General features: G+C 35.3%; 2 protein-coding genes across 2 annotated transcripts; one reads left to right on the top strand and one right to left on the bottom strand.

The window, feature by feature from the left end:
* Positions 1-6,188: 6,188 nt before the first annotated feature.
* On the top strand, positions 6,189-12,263 carry LOC105763204 (phospholipase D delta). The gene is made up of 10 exons (XM_012581333.2): positions 6,189-7,430; positions 7,526-7,642; positions 8,091-8,285; positions 9,149-9,454; positions 9,560-9,628; positions 9,795-9,942; positions 10,152-10,300; positions 10,733-10,882; positions 11,160-11,357; positions 11,722-12,263. Exons 1-10 carry the CDS (start codon positions 6,510-6,512, stop codon positions 12,016-12,018), a joined length of 2,550 nt encoding a protein of 849 aa, XP_012436787.1. The 5' UTR covers positions 6,189-6,509; the 3' UTR covers positions 12,019-12,263.
* A 750-nt stretch (positions 12,264-13,013) lies between these two features.
* On the bottom strand, positions 13,014-16,576 carry LOC105763203 (ammonium transporter 2 member 3). The gene is made up of 4 exons (XM_012581332.2): positions 16,410-16,576; positions 14,168-15,690; positions 13,785-14,070; positions 13,014-13,690 (listed from the first exon to the last, which is right to left on the bottom strand). The coding sequence occupies exons 2-4, from the start codon at positions 14,819-14,821 to the stop codon at positions 13,170-13,172; spliced, it is 1,461 nt and encodes a 486-aa protein (XP_012436786.1). The 5' UTR covers positions 14,822-15,690; positions 16,410-16,576; the 3' UTR covers positions 13,014-13,169.
* Positions 16,577-20,496: the final 3,920 nt, after the last annotated feature.

Below are 20,496 nucleotides of genomic sequence, written 5' to 3'. Positions count from 1 at the left end.
TGATTATCGTTTTATATTATTCCATTTGTTAATTATTTAGAGAAATGACATGAGCAATTGTAAATGAAAAGTTATATGAGCATGAATGATTGGATTATGAATTAAATTTCATGCATGTTTACGATGATGATTATGAAAAAATTGCTACTTTTTTATTATGTCATATTTTTATGTATGAGATGTGACTTTTATTCATATATTTAATTTAGGTTTGTTTATATACATGACCTAGCTAGTTATTATTGGTAGTTAACTGATTATGCAAAACTCTTGTTAAACGGGCTTTAAAAGTATTTTGAATTGATCTTATATCTCCTTATGACTAAACCAAATAACGAGTTATCTATTCCACCGCTTAGACCATCCTGGATCATATATGATGCATAATCAACTAGAAGATTCCTTAATTTAAAGAATTCTCATTTGTTGATTGTTCTTAATGAAAATTGATTATTAGAAACTCACTAGCTAAAATTGAGATTTAATATTTTACATTTTTGAAATGAATATGGGCTGATTCATCCACCATGTAGATGATTTTGATATTATATGATTTTGGTAGATGCATCTACAAAATAATTACATATGTATTATCAACTTGCAATATGTCGATTGCTTGTTAAATAATTAATTTTAGATTATGCAATTAAGACAATTCATATTGTTAAAGTTGATGAGTTTATATCTCATCTTTTATTGATTGAGTTTGAAAAACTTTTGTAAAAGCTTGTTATTTATGCGCATAATGGTTTAAAGAAATTATTGATTGAACGCCTCTGATTAATATCTAAATCGTTACTTATGAGAACTAAACTTCCTATTTCAACATGAGATTATATTGATTTACGTGTTGTACGCATCAAGCCAATAAATTATATATACTCTCCATTACAATTGGTTTTTGGTCAAGAGTTAAATATTTCCCATCTTAAAATTTTTGTATGTACGTATATGTTCTAATTGCTCCACCATAACGCACAAAAATGAGTGAATCCTCAAATAAAGTTGGGAATATATATTAAATATGAGTCTCCTTGTATTATTAGATGTTTTAAATGTATTGAAGATTCAATTATGTCATGATTTGTGACTACATTTTGATTCGATAGTTTTCCCGACATTAGGGGGAGAGAAATAATGGTTGAATGAAATTACTGCTTGTAATGAGTTATCATTATCTAGATCCTTATAGAGAGTAATTTGAACCGGAAGTTCGAAAAAAGATAAATTACAAGTTAATTGTCAGATGTATTTACAAATTTAATGAGAATAACCAAGTTTTATATACCATATAATATTTTGAATCAAAGCCCCAATAGGACAATCAATTAGAATAAATAATAGATTGATCGGTTCTAAAGATGAAAATTATTCTAAATGGTCATATAGTGGAGGCGGGTGCTCCAGAAGAGACCCAAGACATAACTAATAACTAAAACTCTAGAAGAGATTTAGGTACCTGAAACTGAAGATTAAAATAGTGAAAATAAAAAAATCTTGATAAGTTATGTCAATTCGAGTAAATGTGGAACCAATAATAAAAGTGGTCGACAATGATTTTTCATGCAATATTATTTATGAAATAATTAAAAAAAAGAAGAATCTTGAATAAATCTATTGAGAAATATATATATAAAATAGATTGGTCAAAATAGAAAGATGCAGTTCAAGTACAATTAAGTTCGTGGAATTTTTTTTACCAGTAGTTCAAATATCTAGAGGTATAAAGCCAGTTAGGGTACAAATAGAGTAGTTTTGTAAAAACGGAATAAAAATATGATGTTTTTCGCTAAGTCCTAGCATCGATTATTAAAAAATATATATATATATATTTTTTGCGGTGGATGCAATAACATTTAGATATATTATTAAATTGGCAATTCATTAAAGATTTAATTTATGCTCTAATGGTTGTTGTTACAATCTTTTAGGAATAACTATATAGTAAAGTTCATATTAAAATCCTTGAAGGATTTAGAATGCTAGAAGCATATTGAAATTCTCGTGAAATTATTCATTTATATGAATTGAAATAATTTGAACATATGTGATAAATTTAATTTAGTGAATAGTAGTTAAAGGATTATAAAATGATCCAAAATACCTATTTGTATTTTTATAGAAGAATTATGATTAAAATTTGCTATGATTATTGTTGAAACTCCTGAAGTGGTTAAAATATATTTATCCAAAATTTTCCTCACTGAAGACTTTGAAAAGAATGGTGATGTAAATGCTTAGCAAATACATTCAAATGGTAATTTGAAAAGCTAGTATTCAAGATTGAATATGCAGAATATGAGATATTATGTGATGTTTTCATAAGGGGGGAGTAAATACGCGTTGTACTCTTTTTTCCTAAACCGAGATTTTGTCCCATTGGGTTCTCCTAATAAGATTTTTAATGAGACAACATATTATGCGTATTATAAATATGTGTACTATTTTTCCTTTACTAGGATTTCTTTCCTATAGGGTTTTTATTTTATTAAGTTTTTAATTAGACACATTATCTATCAATGAACATCCAAGGAGAAGCGTACTTTTTATGTATATAAATATAAACTTTGGAGAAGCACTCTAGATTATCATTGATCAATAAAATACGCTTTTACTCTCTCATTTTCTTTGTTCGTTACTCACTCTCTTTTATTTTATAATATTTCATAATATTTATTTAATTTACTAAATACAATTTTCAATTAAAAGGGATTATCTAAAGTTCTAATAGTAACAATAACGTTTATTGAATCAAATCATAAAAAAAAAATTACAGTTTATTTACGAGATACATGCGAAAAACGTGCTGTTAGAACTTAAAAGTTGGATAAAAAGTATGGGGAGACTTTTGTTGTAAAATTCATCAATCTTAGTTATCATTTATTAATTATTAATTAATTATTTTGTTATATTTAGTCTTTATATTAAAAATTAATCAAAATGATAAAAGTTTAGTTAATTGTAAAAATATTCTAATTATTATCGAATAAAAATATAAATTGTATTATATTTTAATATAACTATATGTTAAACATAAAGTATTTTTCAATTAATGTATGTAAGTTTTTTTAAATTAAAAATATAATCACTAGCTTGATTAGATTAGCATAGTCATTGTTGCCAATACAGGAGGATGTGGGTTTGTGTACGCTAAATGCATTATCCTTCTTTTTATAGATTCGGAAAGGGCTATGCTTAATTTTAAGCATTTTGTATAATGAAATTGTTCAAAGGAATTTAAAATATATACACCAAAATTAATTATTATAAAGTACTATCAGATTAATAATCTGAATACATCCATATATTGTGGGATATAGCCGAAAATAAATATACACTATGAATGTTTATACAAAGTGAAACTGAATATAATACCAAAGTTCTTAATGTCTCAACCTAAAATTAATTTAAGGTCTCAAGTTTAAAGAAAATCTTATCGGCATTAAGTAAATTTTAAATAAATAAGCAATTATACTTTTATTATTATTTATCTTTGTATTGTTTATTTAGTGTATTTATGTATTTATTTTAATGACAATAGTAAAAAAATATTTGACTTCAAATAAAATTAAATATTTGAAATATACACTATATATTAATTTAGAGATAATTCCATTAAACTAATTTTATGTAAATTTAATTGGTTACAGTTTTAATAAAATAATTAATTAAAATATAAAAAAATCATTTAAAAATTAATATTATAATTAAAACCTCACAACAAGTAAATAATCTTTATTTTCCAATAAATTTAAGAGGATTAGTTTTAGTGAGATAAAAACAAAACAAGATGAGGAATTAAGCTAAATTAATGATATATGCCGATTTTTTTCATTTAGTCTTTAAGGCCAAATTTTAAAATTAAGGAAATAGGTTGATTTTGGAGAGAGAGCTGGACACGCTTTCTGGACAAGTGGTAGGAAAACGCACCCAGAAGACATAAATTTTATATGTCATGGCAGGATAGAACCATTACCTCAGAAACTCATCCAATGGAAGTTAGGTTTCGGGGTGACTGTGCTTGATACAGTCACGGGTTGAAGTCTAAGTGGATGTCTCAGTCGGCGGCCGTGATACGGTCACGGGTTCAAGTATAACTAGGGGTCAATTGTCGGTTGTTATGTGGTCACGAGTTCAAGCTTTTTGGATATCCGCAAATGATGCTTTATATATACTATACATAATATTGAAGTTATAATCATAGGGAAAAATAAAGGGATTTTCGATGTAATCAATGTAATTTTTTCTCTATTTCCAAGCAACTCGTATTTTTAACCTTTCATTATTATCTGAAGCCTAACAACAAGGTGGACACAATAGGGCTCTCAGGAGGAAAGCAGATGTTTCGGCAGAAGTAGAGGTCAAACTCAGGTCTGCGCGACAGTTAATTGTAGTTATTAATGGATTATTTAACGACAACCGTTGTCGCCCCGAAAGGAGCATCATCTTTACTCCACCGAAATAGTCGTTTCCTGCCTGAGAGTCCTCCTGCATCCATGGCGGTGCCGACCTTCGAATAAGAAGAAATGTTAAAGGTACCAGCTGCCTGATAATGGAGAAAAAATTACGTAGATTATAGCAGGAAACCCCACAGTTTTTTTCGTATGATTATACCTTCAAACTTCTATATGTTATTTATAATGTAACATTTTCAGGTATCTAAAAAGTTTGAGCTTGTGCCCGCGTAACGACTGTCAACTGGCTCCACGTTATACTCCAATTCATGACCATATAACGATCGTCGATTGAGACTTCTACATAAACTTCTACCCATGACTATACAAAGTAAAATCACCCTGAAATTTGACTTTCACAAGATAGGTTTCGAAGGCAATAGTCTCATCTCGATAGGATATATGAAATGTGTGCATCTCGAATTGATATCACATCACCGATGACAAAAGAATACCTCGAACGAGAAGTTTTATTAGTGACAAAAAATTTTAACATTAAAGTTAGTAAGAAAACAAAGAAGGAGAAATATTATATAGTGACGGGATGGAGGCCGGGAGAGATGATGTTTGAGGGATGATGGAGTATGGAGTGAGAACCTTCTTTTATAGGCACAAGGTAAGGGTTTGACTGCAAAGTAGAAAATTCGAGTGGTCGAAAACGGGTCGTAGAACCAGCGTCTTCATCGAATATCTTCAAAACATGCTTCAAATCTAGAGAAAAATGTTTAGGGTCAGGTACTTTTTTTTTCCAAACTTTGAAAATGTTAGCGAAGACTCACCTGTACCTGACCCTGGGAATCCCAGTGAAATCTGATGCACGTTTTGAGGCATTGAACATCCTCTTAAGCACGCTTCTGATAAAATTATTTGATCTATGAAATGCTTTTTTGAGCACCAAAAAGCGTTTCATTATCATTATTCGATGAAAACACATCTTCAGAAACATATTTTGAAGCACGTATTCCCACTTTCGTTATTCTATTTTCATATTAAAATATCGAAATATTCACAACAAATTCATATCAAACATCGAAGAGTTGAGTTACGATAGCCGTCTGCATTTATTTGGATAATTGTTTGAAGATTTTTTTGCTTTTGCTCATCCAATTAGTAACTGATATTCAAATGAGTCGAAGAGTGAAATCTGTCATTTACTATGATGATCAAATCTGTAATGCGAAAGTTGAGATGGTATTTACTGAGCCCAATCCGTGGAATTAGCGTTCAACCGTACTATTCAATTATGTGAGCTACGGACTAAAATTAGGAGGAAAGTGAGGGGTTTGAGCCGAGGAAATAACGAAATTTAAAATTCCGTCTTACCGTTATAACTTGAGCGGCGGAAATGTGCTCGTCGTCTAAATAAATCAGAGCATTTGCCATTTGTGATAATTTAATAGAAAAGAATAATATACGAAATAATTAAATAAAATTATAATATATTTAAACATGCATATGAGAAAATTTAGAACAAAACTTGAGAGAAGAGAGAGTTAGATTTGAGTGGAAAGAATGAAAAATGATTATAGAAAAAAAACCTTACCATTAGGCCCTTAAAATTTTTTACTGTTACTAATATTCAAAATAAATTACCTTGACGGAAAGCGTTTTTACACCTTCTCCAAAATGGATTTATTTTTTTTAATTTAAAAAAAAGACTTAAAAAGCCAAATAAAATATATCATTAATTTAGCGGAGGAATTGAAGATTTTATTGAAACATAGAAATTTAAGACGCGACTTCACGTGTTCCTTGAAAACATAAAATAGATATACATATGATCCAAGCATAACAAGGGAAAGCAAGCAGCTTTTGAGCTTAGTTTAGCTGTCTGTAACTGCCGCTGCACGATTGCCTCTTCTGCTACGGTAGCCATTTTCATTATAATATACCTTATTTCCATCTCCTCAAAACCCACGTCTCCCCCGGTTTTTATTCTACAAACCACAACCAAGTTTCGGCTTTACCTTCAAAGCCAAATCCCCACCGTCTACATAACACACTTGTTCCGGTTCTGGGTTCTTTTGCTTTTCTGCTGTTTTTTCTACTCTGAAAATGGAGGAAGCGTCGAAACAGCAGATTTACCTACACGGTGACTTGGATTTAACCATTGTTGAAGCCAGGAGATTGCCCAACATGGATTTTATGGTCAATCATCTCCGCAGTTGCTTAACCTGTGAGCCTTGCAAGTCTCCCGCACAGACTGCTGCTAAAGAAGGGGACTCCAAAATCCGCGGCCACCGTAAGATCATCACCAGCGATCCCTACGTCACCGTTTGCCTCCCCCAAGCCACCGTGGCTCGCACACGCGTCTTGAAAAACTCCCAGAATCCCAAGTGGAACGAGCATTTCATTATCCCTTTGGCTCATCCTGTCACTGAGCTCGATATTAATGTCAAAGACAACGACCTCTTCGGCGCTGACGCAATCGGCACTGCCAAAATCCCTGCCTCGAGGATCGCCACGGGGGAGCATATCACCGGATGGTTCCCGCTCATTGGCCCCTCGGGGAAGCCTCCTAAGCCGGACTCGGCGATCTACCTCGATATGAAATTCACGCCCTGCGAGAATAACCCCTTGTATAAGCAGGGAGTCGCCAGCGACCCAGAGCAAGCCGGCGTTAGGCACACGTATTTCCCTTTAAGGAAAGGGAGCCAGGTGACCCTTTACCAAGATGCTCATGTGACGGACGATTTGTTGCCTAAAATAGAATTAGACGACGGTAAAGTCTATAGCCCAGCAAAGTGTTGGGAGGATATCTGTTATGCCATATCCGAGGCTCACCATCTGGTTTACATCGTCGGCTGGTCCGTTTTTCATAAGGTTAAGCTTGTTAGAGAGCCTACTCGGCCATTGCCGCGAGGCGGCGACTTAACGCTCGGTGAATTGCTTAAATATAAATCTGAAGAAGGGGTTAGAGTTCTATTGTTGGTCTGGGATGATAAAACTTCACACGATAAATTTGGTATCCGTACGGTAAAGAAGTTCCCTCCCCCTCAAACTCTGTATTGTTTTATCCAATGTCTATTCGAATTATGAGATTGTGATGTGGGTGTTAATGGGTGATGCAGGCTGGAGTGATGCAGACGCACGATGAAGAAACGTTAAAGTTTTTTAAGCATTCGTCTGTTACTTGTGTGCTGGCTCCTCGTTATGCTAGCAGTAAGCTTGGGTATTTCAAACAACAGGCAAGGTTTTATTTGTTTGAACTATTAAGTAGCTGGTTAATGTATCTCTAACTATGTGTCTTGAGTGATCATAGATCATGTTTATGTTTCACCTCCTCAATCTAATTAAGTAAATTGGGTTTCTTTTTGTCTTGTCACCCACCACCAATCTGTACTTGAATTTACTTAATGCTTTGCACCAGGATATTGGATTACCTTGATCAACTTGTTTCCTGCATATTCAGGTTTCTGGATCTTTGACAGAAGCAATGTAATAGGGTTGTTTGAAGGTTGATGACTTCTGATGGGATCTCAACCTGTACATATATTCTGCTTAATATGTCTGGTTTTGCTTAGTAGATTTAGTTTAGCAATTTTTTTACGAATTTGGCTAATTTTTTTTGTGATTCTGATAAATGTTTCAACTAAATATTTTTGCTGAGGTCGCTTCTGCAATTAATTTGTTCAGGTTGTTGGAACCATGTTTACACATCATCAAAAATGTGTTCTTGTTGACACTCAGGCAGCTGGAAATAATCGAAAGATAACTGCATTTGTTGGAGGTATCGATCTCTGTGATGGTCGCTATGATACACCTGAACATCGAATACTTCGTGATCTTGACACTGTCTTCAAGGATGATTTTCATAATCCTACTTTTCCTGTAAGTAATTGCATAATTTTGTCTTAATACTTTCCTCTGCTGAGATGTTCTATCTTGTATGTTAATGGAGAAGGGATGAGTAAAAATTGAGCCTGGTCATGAATGTTCACTTGTTAACGACTGTAATTTCTTAGCATTGCTTCTAAGTGATCAACATCTCTTAAGTTCCGTCTAAAATTTACCAACTGGCTAGCACCGACCTGTGTCTTCTATGTCACTGTACCACTTACATGGAGCTAGAGGTGATATCGGTTCGGTTCAGTTGGGTCTTTTAGATTTTTTGAACCGTTCTTTATAATTCGGTTCGGTGCTTGGGTTATTCATATTATTTTTTGTTTTGATTTTTTAGACTTATTTTGATAAAATGAGCTTTGTTTTATGGCTTTTGAATACTATAATTTTTCAATAACTTTTAAATTATTTTCACTATTTTAAATTTTAAATATTTATTTTTATATCATAAAAAATTAAAATTAATTATATATTAAATAAAAAACAGACTTTGGTTTAGTTTCGGGTAACCGTGGTTTTTGAACTTTTATTCCATAAACTGCCCAAATACCTCGGTTCGAGTCGATTTTCGGTTTGGTCTGTTTTTTTGCTCACCGCTACATGGAGCATGTCTTAGAAAGAGTTGAGGAAGAGGTTCATATAACAGGCTCCATTTAGATTGGGGTTAGGGCTTGTGTGCTTGTGTTGCAGTTTGTAACAAGCTGCTAGCATATAAGACCGACATTTAGTTCAGTTAAATTTCAACTGTATCATCAAACATTCTGGTTTAGGTACCAGTACTTTAAATTATAATCTTGGCACTTCTTTATATTCTCTGCTTTCTTTCTTTCTACTTCTCTCTATATTTTTAGGTTGGAACCATGGCTCCAAGGCAACCATGGCATGATTTACACAGCAAAATTGAAGGGCCTGCTGCATATGATGTTCTTATCAACTTTGAGCAGCGGTGGAGGAAATCAACCAAGTGGAAAGAGTTCAGTCTACTTTTTAAAGGAAAATCTCACTGGAGTGATGATGCTATGATTAGGATAGAACGAATCTCATGGATACAAAGTCCTCCCTTAGCTGTGACAGATGATGGTACTACAATAGTTCCAGATGATGATCCCAAAGTACATGTTCTTAGTAAAGATAATCGTGAAAACTGGAATGTTCAGGTTGTTTAAATTTTTACTGCTGATAATTATGTTTTTGATTTTGTTCCTTTTATCATTTTACAGAAAGGAAATTGCAATGTTGGTTTAATTTCTTGTCTTCCACAGATTTTCCGCTCCATTGACTCTGGATCACTGAAAGGATTTCCAAAATACATCAAAAAAGCTGAAAATCAGGTTTCTCCTTGAAACTGGTTTTATTCTGACTTTTAGATAGGAGGAAAACTGATATGTTTTAGGTTTTCCATATTCTAGATTTTTACCAGTTCCATATTTCTACTTGTAACTAATTTCTGTATTATGCCATATTATAGCTCTTTGTGTTGGATGTATTCTTTTGCAGAATCTTTTCTGTGCAAAAAATCTGGTGATAGATAAAAGCATTCAAGCTGCTTATATACAGGCTATCAGATCTGCCCAGCATTACATATATATTGAAAATCAGTATTTTCTTGGATCTTCATATGCATGGCCATCATATAAAAATGCAGGTCAGCAGTGTTGTCCTTTGTAACTGAGGTTGTCTCCATATTTGGAATTATTTGTCTCTAGAAGAATGTTCCTGTATCAAGTATTTAGTGTACAAATTTTTGTCTGAGATGTCTCTCCTGACCTTTTGGTGGCAATAAAGAAGCTAAAATGTACTATTATTTTATTTCTTTTAGTTCTTCATATGTTTTTGCTTTTATGCTATAAGCAGGGGCTGATAATCTGATCCCTATGGAACTGGCACTAAAGGTTGCTAGTAAAATCAGAGCAGGGGAGAGATTCGCGGTATATATCATCATTCCTTTGTGGCCAGAGGGTGATCCAAAAACTGCCACTGTACAGGAAATTTTGTATTGGCAGGTTGATATCTAGTTCCTGAACTACATTAGCTGTAATCTTCTTATGTCTATTCTTTACGATATAAACATGAACCAGCAGTGCTATTTCTGCTTGTTCCAATATATACCTTACTTTGATTTCTTGAAGATTCTTTTTTCTTTTAAGTTGTTTCATTGCTAGTCCATAGGTTGTTCTGAACATAGACTTGATATCCGATGCAAGACCTTCCAATCCCGGAAGGGTGCCCATGCTAGTGTACTTTGGGAAAATACAGTTTCTATTGCTTGAGCTTATTTGGAGCTATTTTTATCATGTTAGTTCATTTTTGGTTGGGGGCTTTCTTTTTTGACATCGTGTTTATTGTTATTCAAGCATGAAGGTGGGTTTCTCTGTTTGTTCTGATTAGATAAATGCAGAGCTATTCCGCTTATATTCACCCATTTTGTGTTCCAGAGTCAAACAATGCAAATGATGTATGATGTTGTTGCACAAGAACTCAAGTCCATGCAAATTAAGGACTCACACCCTCGAGATTACCTCAATTTCTATTGTCTTGGTAACCGGGAAGAGGTCTCTCAGGAAATGCTCAGTGGTAAAGATTCGGTAATTGCTCAACTATATATCCCTTTGGTCACTTTTTAGATTCTTGTTGTAAATTAATGTCATGAAATCAGATCTGGACTGATCCTACTTAACTCTAGATTTCTACATTTGGATTTTTGTGATTGTTTTATTTATTTATTTTGCTGATAAGCTCTAGTTTTTAGATTGGATAAACAGTGGAGAGTTCCTTGAACATAGATGGAATAGATGTATCAATAATTAACAATGAAGTGAAGAGTTGCTTATCTTTAGTTTAACGTATTTATATTTTGCTTAGGTCTCTGACTCCGCAAAATTTGGTCGGTTCATGATTTACGTGCATGCAAAGGGGATGATAGTAGATGATGAGTATGTAATAGTGGGATCGGCTAATATTAACCAAAGATCCATGGCTGGTACAAAAGACACAGAGATAGCTATGGGTGCCTATCAACCGCATTATACATGGGCTAAGAAAAAATATCCTCGTGGTCAGGTATGTATTATCTTTTTGCTTATTGTTTCTTCTGAGAAAACTGTTGATTTTTGGACCAATATTTTGGCTGCTGTTCTGAGATTGTAACTGGTAAGAAAAAGGCATTGAATGAACTTAAATGATGTTCACCAGCTATTTGTCTTTCTTTATACTTGATGTCCAAAATATATCAAAATGTGACATATGGTGAACATTGTGTTAAAACTGTGTTTAGGACCTAAAAACGAAACTTTTTGCAGATTTCTGCTCTTTTGTTCATATGGTAGTAGACGAAAAATGCTTTAATCATTGAGGCTGCATTGCTAGGAAGCTGTTGACCATAACTCGGATGTTTTACTGTGTGATGGCTCTCTGGAATTGGCAGGTACACGGATATAGAATGTCATTATGGGCAGAGCATCTTGGGGAGCTAAATAAGTTGTTCAAGGAGCCAGAAAGTGTGGAATGCGTGAAGATGGTGAATAGTATTGCTGAAGAGAACTGGAAGAAATTCACTGATGCCGAGTATTCACCATTGCAGGGTCACCTTCTGATGTATCCATTGCAAGTAGATATGGATGGAAAAGTAAACCCGCTCCCTGAACATGAGAATTTTCCTGATGTTGGTGGTAAAGTAATTGGAGCTCACTCCATTCAGCTTCCGGATGTCCTTACAACATAATACACTAGTAGAGAGATGGAATGGAGGATTGGACCTTGTAAAATCATATCAGCAATACCATTGTTTCTTGATGTGTGAAGTAGTAGCTAGTTTGTGAGAAAGATTTGGCATATTTGTAAAGAGCAAAAAAAATAATGGTATATTTGGTTTACACCCTCTTTCAAATTTCTTTTTATGTATGCATACTCTGTTGGATTTTAATTCTATTTTTAATTTTAAATTTCTTTTAATTGATTTTATTTTAATCATCTTATTGTTTTTAGCATTAAAAGGGATACTGATGCTAATATAAGAGATGCAAGGTCTGTGTATAAATCAAATTACGTTCAATAAGAATAAGGGAATTGCATTTCTCTTTATTTATTTATTTATTTATTTGTACTATTAAAAATTAACGGAATAACTAGACAATGAGATATAATGTGTCGTACTTTATGTTGACATATATGAACTAACTTCTAATAGAAAGACTAATTTGCTTTTTGATTTAATATACACAAGCTAATTTATTCATTTTATGAGTAAAAGGGAACAAAATTTATTCATTTTTGGAGAATTACAATCAATACGACTAGCGCGATTTAAACTCAAGTCACACTTGAGAGACAGTAAATACTCTTAACCATTAGGTTATCACATGGGGTTCGAAGCAAAATGCAATTTTCTAATATGGTCATGTTGTAACTTGGTTTAAAGTTGAATTTAAAAATTAAAACTCAAATTGAATATTGATTGGATCTAAATAATCATTAGATTTTAAAAACTATTCTCTTATGTTGTTTACTATAGTATATTAAAATTAAGATGATAATATATTACTCATGCTTTAGAAAAACAGATTTAATTTAAAAATGTTTGGGTAAATGCGTGCACAGCCATGATCATGATTGTTAAACTTAGAAAAAGTTGTGAATAAATAAAAATAAAATGAAAAAAAAATGACTTGGCACAAAGCAACAAGGGAAGATGGGGAGGATTAATCGATGAGATAAATATATCGCAGCAGATAATGGTATTTTAAAATGCTTTGAAATTACAGAGAGTTTACCAGTAGATTAGTAGAAGCATGTAACAATGGTCATGGGATATATAATATTGCGAAAATCACCAATAATCTAAAAGCACTGCATGCAGCATTAATCTCAAATTTATTAAACAGGGGTTGGCATTAAACGGCGGCAAATAAGCGGTATACGGAGACGGCGAGGTTTCGGCATCCGTTCACCATCTCCCCACAGTGCATAAGCTTCCTCTCCATGCACCGCATCATCCCCTACCTCAAGAGCCTCTTCATCCATTCTTAAATTAACAATGCGGCTTATAACAAGGCAAATGATGCTAGTAACAACAGCATTCCATGCAGCGATGAATACGGCACCTACAAACTGATAAGCCATTTGTTTGAGGCCAGGGTGGATATGTCCCCTACTGTGGAGTAAGCCTGGACGATATACGTCATTTCCATACATCAAGTTCAGAAGCTTGGGTTTTGCAAAGAGACCGGAGAGGAGGCCTCCTAAAACACCAGCCACTGCATGTGTATGGAACACCCCTAATGTATCGTCCACGCTTTGGAAGAAGGCTGATTTTCTGTGCAAATTCATCATCGTGTACCATGGAATTGATCCCGACATCACACCCATTAAGGCCGCTGCCCATGGATCCACAAGCCCTGCCGCCCCATGCATATATCAGATGTTAAAAGTGAAACAAGCCTGGAGAAAAATGACTTAATGTATGTGATACGTGTTTGGGCGAAGGCTAACCTGCACCAGGAGTGATGCAAACGAGTCCCGTGATCATCCCCTGGACTGCACCGATGACCGAGCTCTTCTTGTACACAGCCATGTCTAAAGCAAGCCAGACCAAGAGGCTGGTGGCGGTGCAGATATGTGTGTTTATTACGGCCAAAGATGTGACCAGCCCTGCTGAAAGTGGAGATCCTCCATTGAAGCCAGTCCATCCCAACCACAGAAATCCAGCACCTCCTAAAATCTGAATTATGTTGTTGGGTGGAAAGTGCTGTCTGTCATGCGAATGTCTAGGTCCCACCTGCAATCACCATGTTTGTTTACGATGACGTGACAATTTCTATGTAGCAAAAAAAAGATCGAATATCTAATGGACTGAATTGGTATATGAATATTACCCAATATGCAGCAGTAAAACCAGCCACCCCAGAGGAAAGATGAATGACATATCCACCCGCATAATCAATGATTTTGTGTTGAAGAAATCCATATCCCCATATGGTGAATGCCCCTACGCTATATGAAAAGGTTAACCACAAAGGAACAAATATCATCCAAGCGTAAAAGTTCATCCTCCCAAGCAATGATCCAGCCAGCAAAATCACTGTGATGGCAGCAAAAGCGAACTGATAAAATACATAATCAGCATTTGGCAGCATAGAATGAACATGTGTTGGTCCCAGAAGAAATACGTTGGACAGTGAATTAACGGGCTTTCCAACCAATGGGCTGTTTTTATAGTATCCGAAAGACATCTGATGTGCCCATAAAACCCAGCAAAGTAGAGCAGCGGCAAAGGCGTAGAGGGCCATGAAAGCTGAGTTGACAGCCCATTTCTTCTTCACCATGCTCCCATACAGTATCACTAGCCCTGGAACGCTTTGCAGGCCAACAAAGGACGTTGCTGTCAGTTCCCATGCATTGTCTCCTTTGCTAAGCCATTCAGGTGATGCTTCATCAGGAACAAGACCTGAAGGGAGAGACCATGACTGATAGCCCTCGAAGCTCATAAAGGGAGATGGGAATTTTCTCTTCTTTGAAATTTTGGACATACTTGGGGGTGTTTTGAGTATAAAGGGCAAGCATTTTTGGAGTTTTCTTTAACGTGAAACATTGGAATAATCCCCCATCAATATAAAATATACGAATACACTAACATTCTTCGTTGTCTTGACTAGCTGGCTATGAATATTCATTTGAGAAATAATTAATTGGATTTAGAGGTGAAAAAACGTTCATGTTCGCCGATAGTAATGAAAGGTCGTTGACATAACCAGAAGAAAACATTGTTTGATATGCACCCAAAATGAAAGCATCCGCCACAGCGGACAACACAACGATCCCTTGGACACATCACATTCTACGTTACATATAAGCAATATCACCTAAATCAAGCAGACAGTATCGAAGCTAGGGGAATTTCAGCTTTGGTTGCCATGTAAAGTAAAATGAATATTAAAAAAAGAAAAAAGAAAAAAGAAAATGTACAATTCTCTTCTCTGGTACGTGAACTTAGTGTAATTACCCTCAACTCCAACTCCAACTCCAACTCCAACTCCAAGAAGCAAAGCAAATACAGCCATACTGGATTGAAACAAGGGTTTCCAGTTTCTAAAAAGAGTGTGTCTGGTTACCTTGCCTTGCCTATTAATGTTGCTGTCTGTCCGTCCCAGATAGAGATTCCGTCATTAATGATGCTGGCAGCTGTTGCACAGAGTATTACGGTCATGGCATGGGCTATATCTCTCAACCTCTGCCTTCATGCTTCAACCACCGCCCATGTGATCACCTTAAAGGACAAAACTTCCGCTACCTATACTACATCCATATCCACATGTTCATATTTAGCTGGAGTAAATTTGAGAGGTAACACAGGTCATTTCAACCCTTAATTTCCATCCTAGATGACAGAACGATCCTTCTGCAGCGTTATATAGTATGTGTTAGGAATTGATTAGTCAAAGAAAAAGAAAAGAGAGAAACATGGATGATGGGACAATGGGAGGGAGAATAATGGATTTAAATGCAATGGGCCAACTTTTCTGCTTTGGTAGTAGAGGGTTTTAAATGCTCTTTGCAGACACCCCTCTCACTCTCCTAAATCCCCCCACCCACACATTCGTACTCCCCCTCAGCTCTCTCTCTCTCTCTCTCTCTGTTTTATTTGCTCTCTTTTTTAACCCATCTTTCCTCCAATATGCTTCACTCTTCTCTGTTTCATTCCTTAATGTTTTATTTAGGGATCCATCCAACGCTCTCTTCCATGCTTTAACATTTCATGGAATAGTAACTGTGATATTGGCCTGGTTCACTCAGACATGAAACAAGGAGCAGTTTTTGATCTCTCAGAAGAGTTGAAGCATCAGTGGTTTTGGTCTGATTGAGCCGTGCCAATATCTTAAGTACTGTTTCAAATCTCCGAGGTTCCACTCTTTTCAAGCGCAAGATGGAGCTACCACAAAGGTTTGCTCTTGTCCATCAACTGATGATATTGTAACATATCCTAGGCTCCTAGCTATTGGTTTTACAACAAGTTTAAGCTATACTTTTTATTTACCGTATGCATTTGAGGGCTTTGATTCTGGCTATAAAAGATAAAACAGAAACAGAAACAAATTTCAGAAAGAGAAAAAGAAATACCCGGTGGATGGATGCAGCTCCATCCATCTCTGAAGCTGACATGGGACAGGGGAACATTAGGTTTCTTAAAAAATAGTATCATCAGATTGAGTAATGGTTTGTTGTAAAGTTTATAAGATTAAAATGGGTCGTTAGATGAAGAAGGTCCAGAAAATAGGAAGGAATTGAAAGTCCAAGGGTCATGTTAGTGTTACCCATAATTTCAACCCTTAATATATATTGCATAGCCTTATAGCCTATGCTCTAAGAAAAGAGAGGGTCTACCCTACAGTCTATCTCTATATGTTGACGGTTTCAATAAGAAGTATTATAACTGCAACTTGTTTAAATATCTTATACAGCTGCTGATGTGATTAACGGCACAATCGAGCCTTATCTAAACAGATGATACCTTTGTATCTAGGCCTGGCCACGTGTGTGGCCGTTACTAATAAGCCCCCTTTGTATTCAACTCAGCCTTGCCCTTTTGGCCTGCCTGCCTTGTCTATATAACACCTTTGTTAGTGTCTCACGAGGTGTAAAATTTTATATTATGATTAAGTTTTAGGGAGATTTGATTAAGTCCTAGGGAGATTTTTTAGCTTGTTAGTAGGAGTAAGAAATTAAAATTTGATTGAGTTTGTTACTTGGGACATGTATATAAGAGTTGCTTGGTTAATGAATTCAATCATCCTTTCCATTCTTATTTTCTATGCTTCTGGTAGTTCTTTGCTAAACCAACAGTGGTAGTGAGAGTTCTTTTCTTTAAGGGACATGTTAGAAAAGTTTTGTGAGAGTTCTGAGAGAAAAATCGAGAGATACACTTGTGAGGTATTGAGGAAAATAGAATCGGGATCAAGTAACCTATCTATCTTAGCCCCTCTTGTGTTTGATGGAGAGAATTATCAAGCATGGTCTATGAGAATGCAAGCATACAAGGAGTTTTGTGATTATTGGGAAGCTGTCGAGGAAGATTGGGGTGACTCCACTTCCTAACAATCTAACTATGAACTAGATCAAAATGCACAAGAAGAGAACAACTGGGAAGGCTAAGGAAAAGACTTGCCTTTATGCTTTGGTTTCACCAACGATATTCAATAGAATTATGGCTTTTGGATCAACAAAGGAGATATGAGACTATCTCAGGCAGGGTATCAAGGAGATGAGAGGATCAAGAGCATGAATGTGTTAAACTTGATTAGAGAATTTGAAAGGCTACAGATGAAGGAGTTTGAGTCAATCAAAGAATACTTTGACAAGCTGGTGGATATTGCTAACAAGGTAAGGGTTCTTGGGGACTGATCTCTTTAATTCTAGACTGGTGCAAAAAGTAATAGTCTTTGTACCTAAGAAGTATAAATAAACTATAGCCTCTTTGGAGAACACTAAGGACTTGACTCAATTGAGAGTAGTGGAGTTGATCAGTGCTTTACAAGCACAAGAGCAGAGGAGGCTAATGAGGCAAGAAGGAAGCATAGAAGGAGCATTGAAGGCTACGATGCAGCAGGGTGAAGAAGGAGAGAACCAAAAGTGGAAAGGGAAGAAGAGTGGTGGTAGTAATGGTTCAGAAACTACTGCAAAAGGTAATGGTATTGAAAATTTTAACAAGTATTCTTCATGTAAGTATTGTGGAAACTAGAATCATCCACATTTTAGGTGTTGGAGAAGACCAGATGTGAAGTGCCGAAGGTGCAACTTGATGGGGCACATTGAGAGGTTCTGCAACTAAAGAAGAAGATGACCAACTTTTTGTTGTCTCTTACTTCTCATCAAGCACTCCACGTGACAATTGGTTAGTTGATAGTGGTTGCACCAATAACATGACTTGTGTTGAAAAGTTGTTTAAAGACCTTGACAAGTCATGTAACACCCCTAACCCGTATTTGACGTTAGAACAGAGTTACGGAACATTACCAGACTTACAACTTAAACAATCATACATTTCATAATCAATTATCATTCAAATGAAAACCATTCAAATACATTCATACGGTTCCTAATACAAGTCCGTCTACTTAAAGAATTTTTAGAAAAAGATGGAAAATTTTTAAAGTGCAGGGGACACACGCCTGTGTGGCCAGGCTGTGTGTCTCACACGGCCAAATGACACGTCTGTGTCTCAGGCCGTGTCGGCATTCGAAATGGGGACACATGGTTGTGTCTTAGCCTGTGTCTTACCCCGTGTAACTCACTGACTTGGGTCACACAACCAGATCACACGCTTATGTGCTAGGCCGTGTACCCTTCGAAATGGCCTCACATGCCTGTGCGCTAGGTCGTGTACTAGCTCGTGTGAAAATTGGAGGGTATACTGACTTCTGCCACACTGCCAAGCCACACACCCGTGTGCTAGGCCGTGTAAAGCTATTGACTTGATTTCTAAAGAAGTATCAGGGGACACACGGCCGTGTCACCTGGCCGCGTGTCACACACGGCTGAGAGACACGCCCGTGTCTCTGACCGTATGGAGGAAAATAAGTCATTTTCCAAGCCATATCTCTCACCCAATGTGATGCCAACCTAAGATCAATAATGTTCATACAACCATGACATAAACAAGCATTTGAAACCAACCAATATCAAGTTTATTACATGTAATATCCACACATACAACATGATATCCATCAACACATCCATTAACCACTTTAAAACATACCAATCACACTTCCAAAATATACCTAAATGGTCAAACTCATATGTGAGACATTGTGCCTAACTTTGAATGCTTACACATCTCAATTCCAACCATTTAGTGCCAAAACACAATTTCACAAGCAATGCATTCATATAGCAACTAAGCACCACATCATAAGGCCATTTATACATATATACATATCAAAATATATGACCATTTTACAACCCAATTCCAAATGGTCAAAACACAACAAGACATATAGGCCACATTAGCCAAAACAACTATACATGCCATTTACCCAAAATATAAAGTTCGAAGTACCAAAATGAGTATTTGATAGTGTGACACGATCTCTGATAACTTCCAAACCGAGCGAGCTTTCGAATCATTATAAAACACAAAAATTAAAATGGAGTAAGCAATTAAGCTTAGTAAGTTCGTATGACTAATAAATACAATTTACCAAATCATCCACAATTTAGGTAAAAAAAAAAGTATAGATGCAACTTAATTTGGCCCAAAGCCTATCACACAATCACAATCATGTTAGTTATGTATTTATTTATCAAATATAAATCACTTCTCTTATTTCACATAAATACCTGTACTAGTTTGAATTGAACTCATGTAACCTCAAATTATCACTATGCCCGTTGAACCATTTGGAATACTATCGGATACTCGGGTATCTCGCACACTAAGTGCCAATACGTGGTCGAAACCACCTCTATCTCATATCTCATATAGGGGCTCACTCTCGAGTCATCACCGGTCCGCTCACACAAGTCGTCACCAAGACGTAACTTCACAGTCTTTGCTCACACAAGTCGTAAAGTAACATAACACACATCTTGGAAACTCACCTCGGTAGGACGTCGAGACCAAAGATCCAAAATATGGTAACCCCTAATGACATGTCATTTGTATCCTATCTATTCCTAAGGTTCAATCAGGATCCAATCCATAAGTCATTGAATCTTCTTCGAGTTTTTATGTAGAGTTACATCATTACAATTATAATAATAAAGCATTTAAAACACATATAATTTAATGATTACTAACATACGAACTTACCTCAAATTTATACGGAGAAATCACCCAATCAATCCACTACTTTATCTTTCCCCCGATCTAAATCCGAATGTGGATTTTTTTGATCTATATATAATCAAATTTAACTAATTTAATATTTATTCCATTCAATTCAATCCAATTTCATGTTATGGAAAAATTACCATTTTGCTCCTAAATATTTGACTTTTTTACAATTTACTCCCTAAGCTCGAAAAAATAAAATTCATGAAATTTCACTACACCCAATCCTAGATGAATTCTATATGTGCTTATGGAAGCCCATATATTCCACAATTGCACACATTTAGCACACAATTTTCACATTTCTTAATTTAATACTTATTTGACAATTTCAACAAAACTCACTTAACAAAAGTTGTTTAGTTAACAACAAAGAAT

The sequence above is a fragment of the Gossypium raimondii genome, chromosome 12 (genome assembly GCF_025698545.1).
Source record: "Gossypium raimondii isolate GPD5lz chromosome 12, ASM2569854v1, whole genome shotgun sequence".
Classification (NCBI taxonomy): Eukaryota; Viridiplantae; Streptophyta; class Magnoliopsida; order Malvales; family Malvaceae; genus Gossypium; species Gossypium raimondii.
This window is presented reverse-complemented; position numbering and strand designations above follow the sequence as displayed.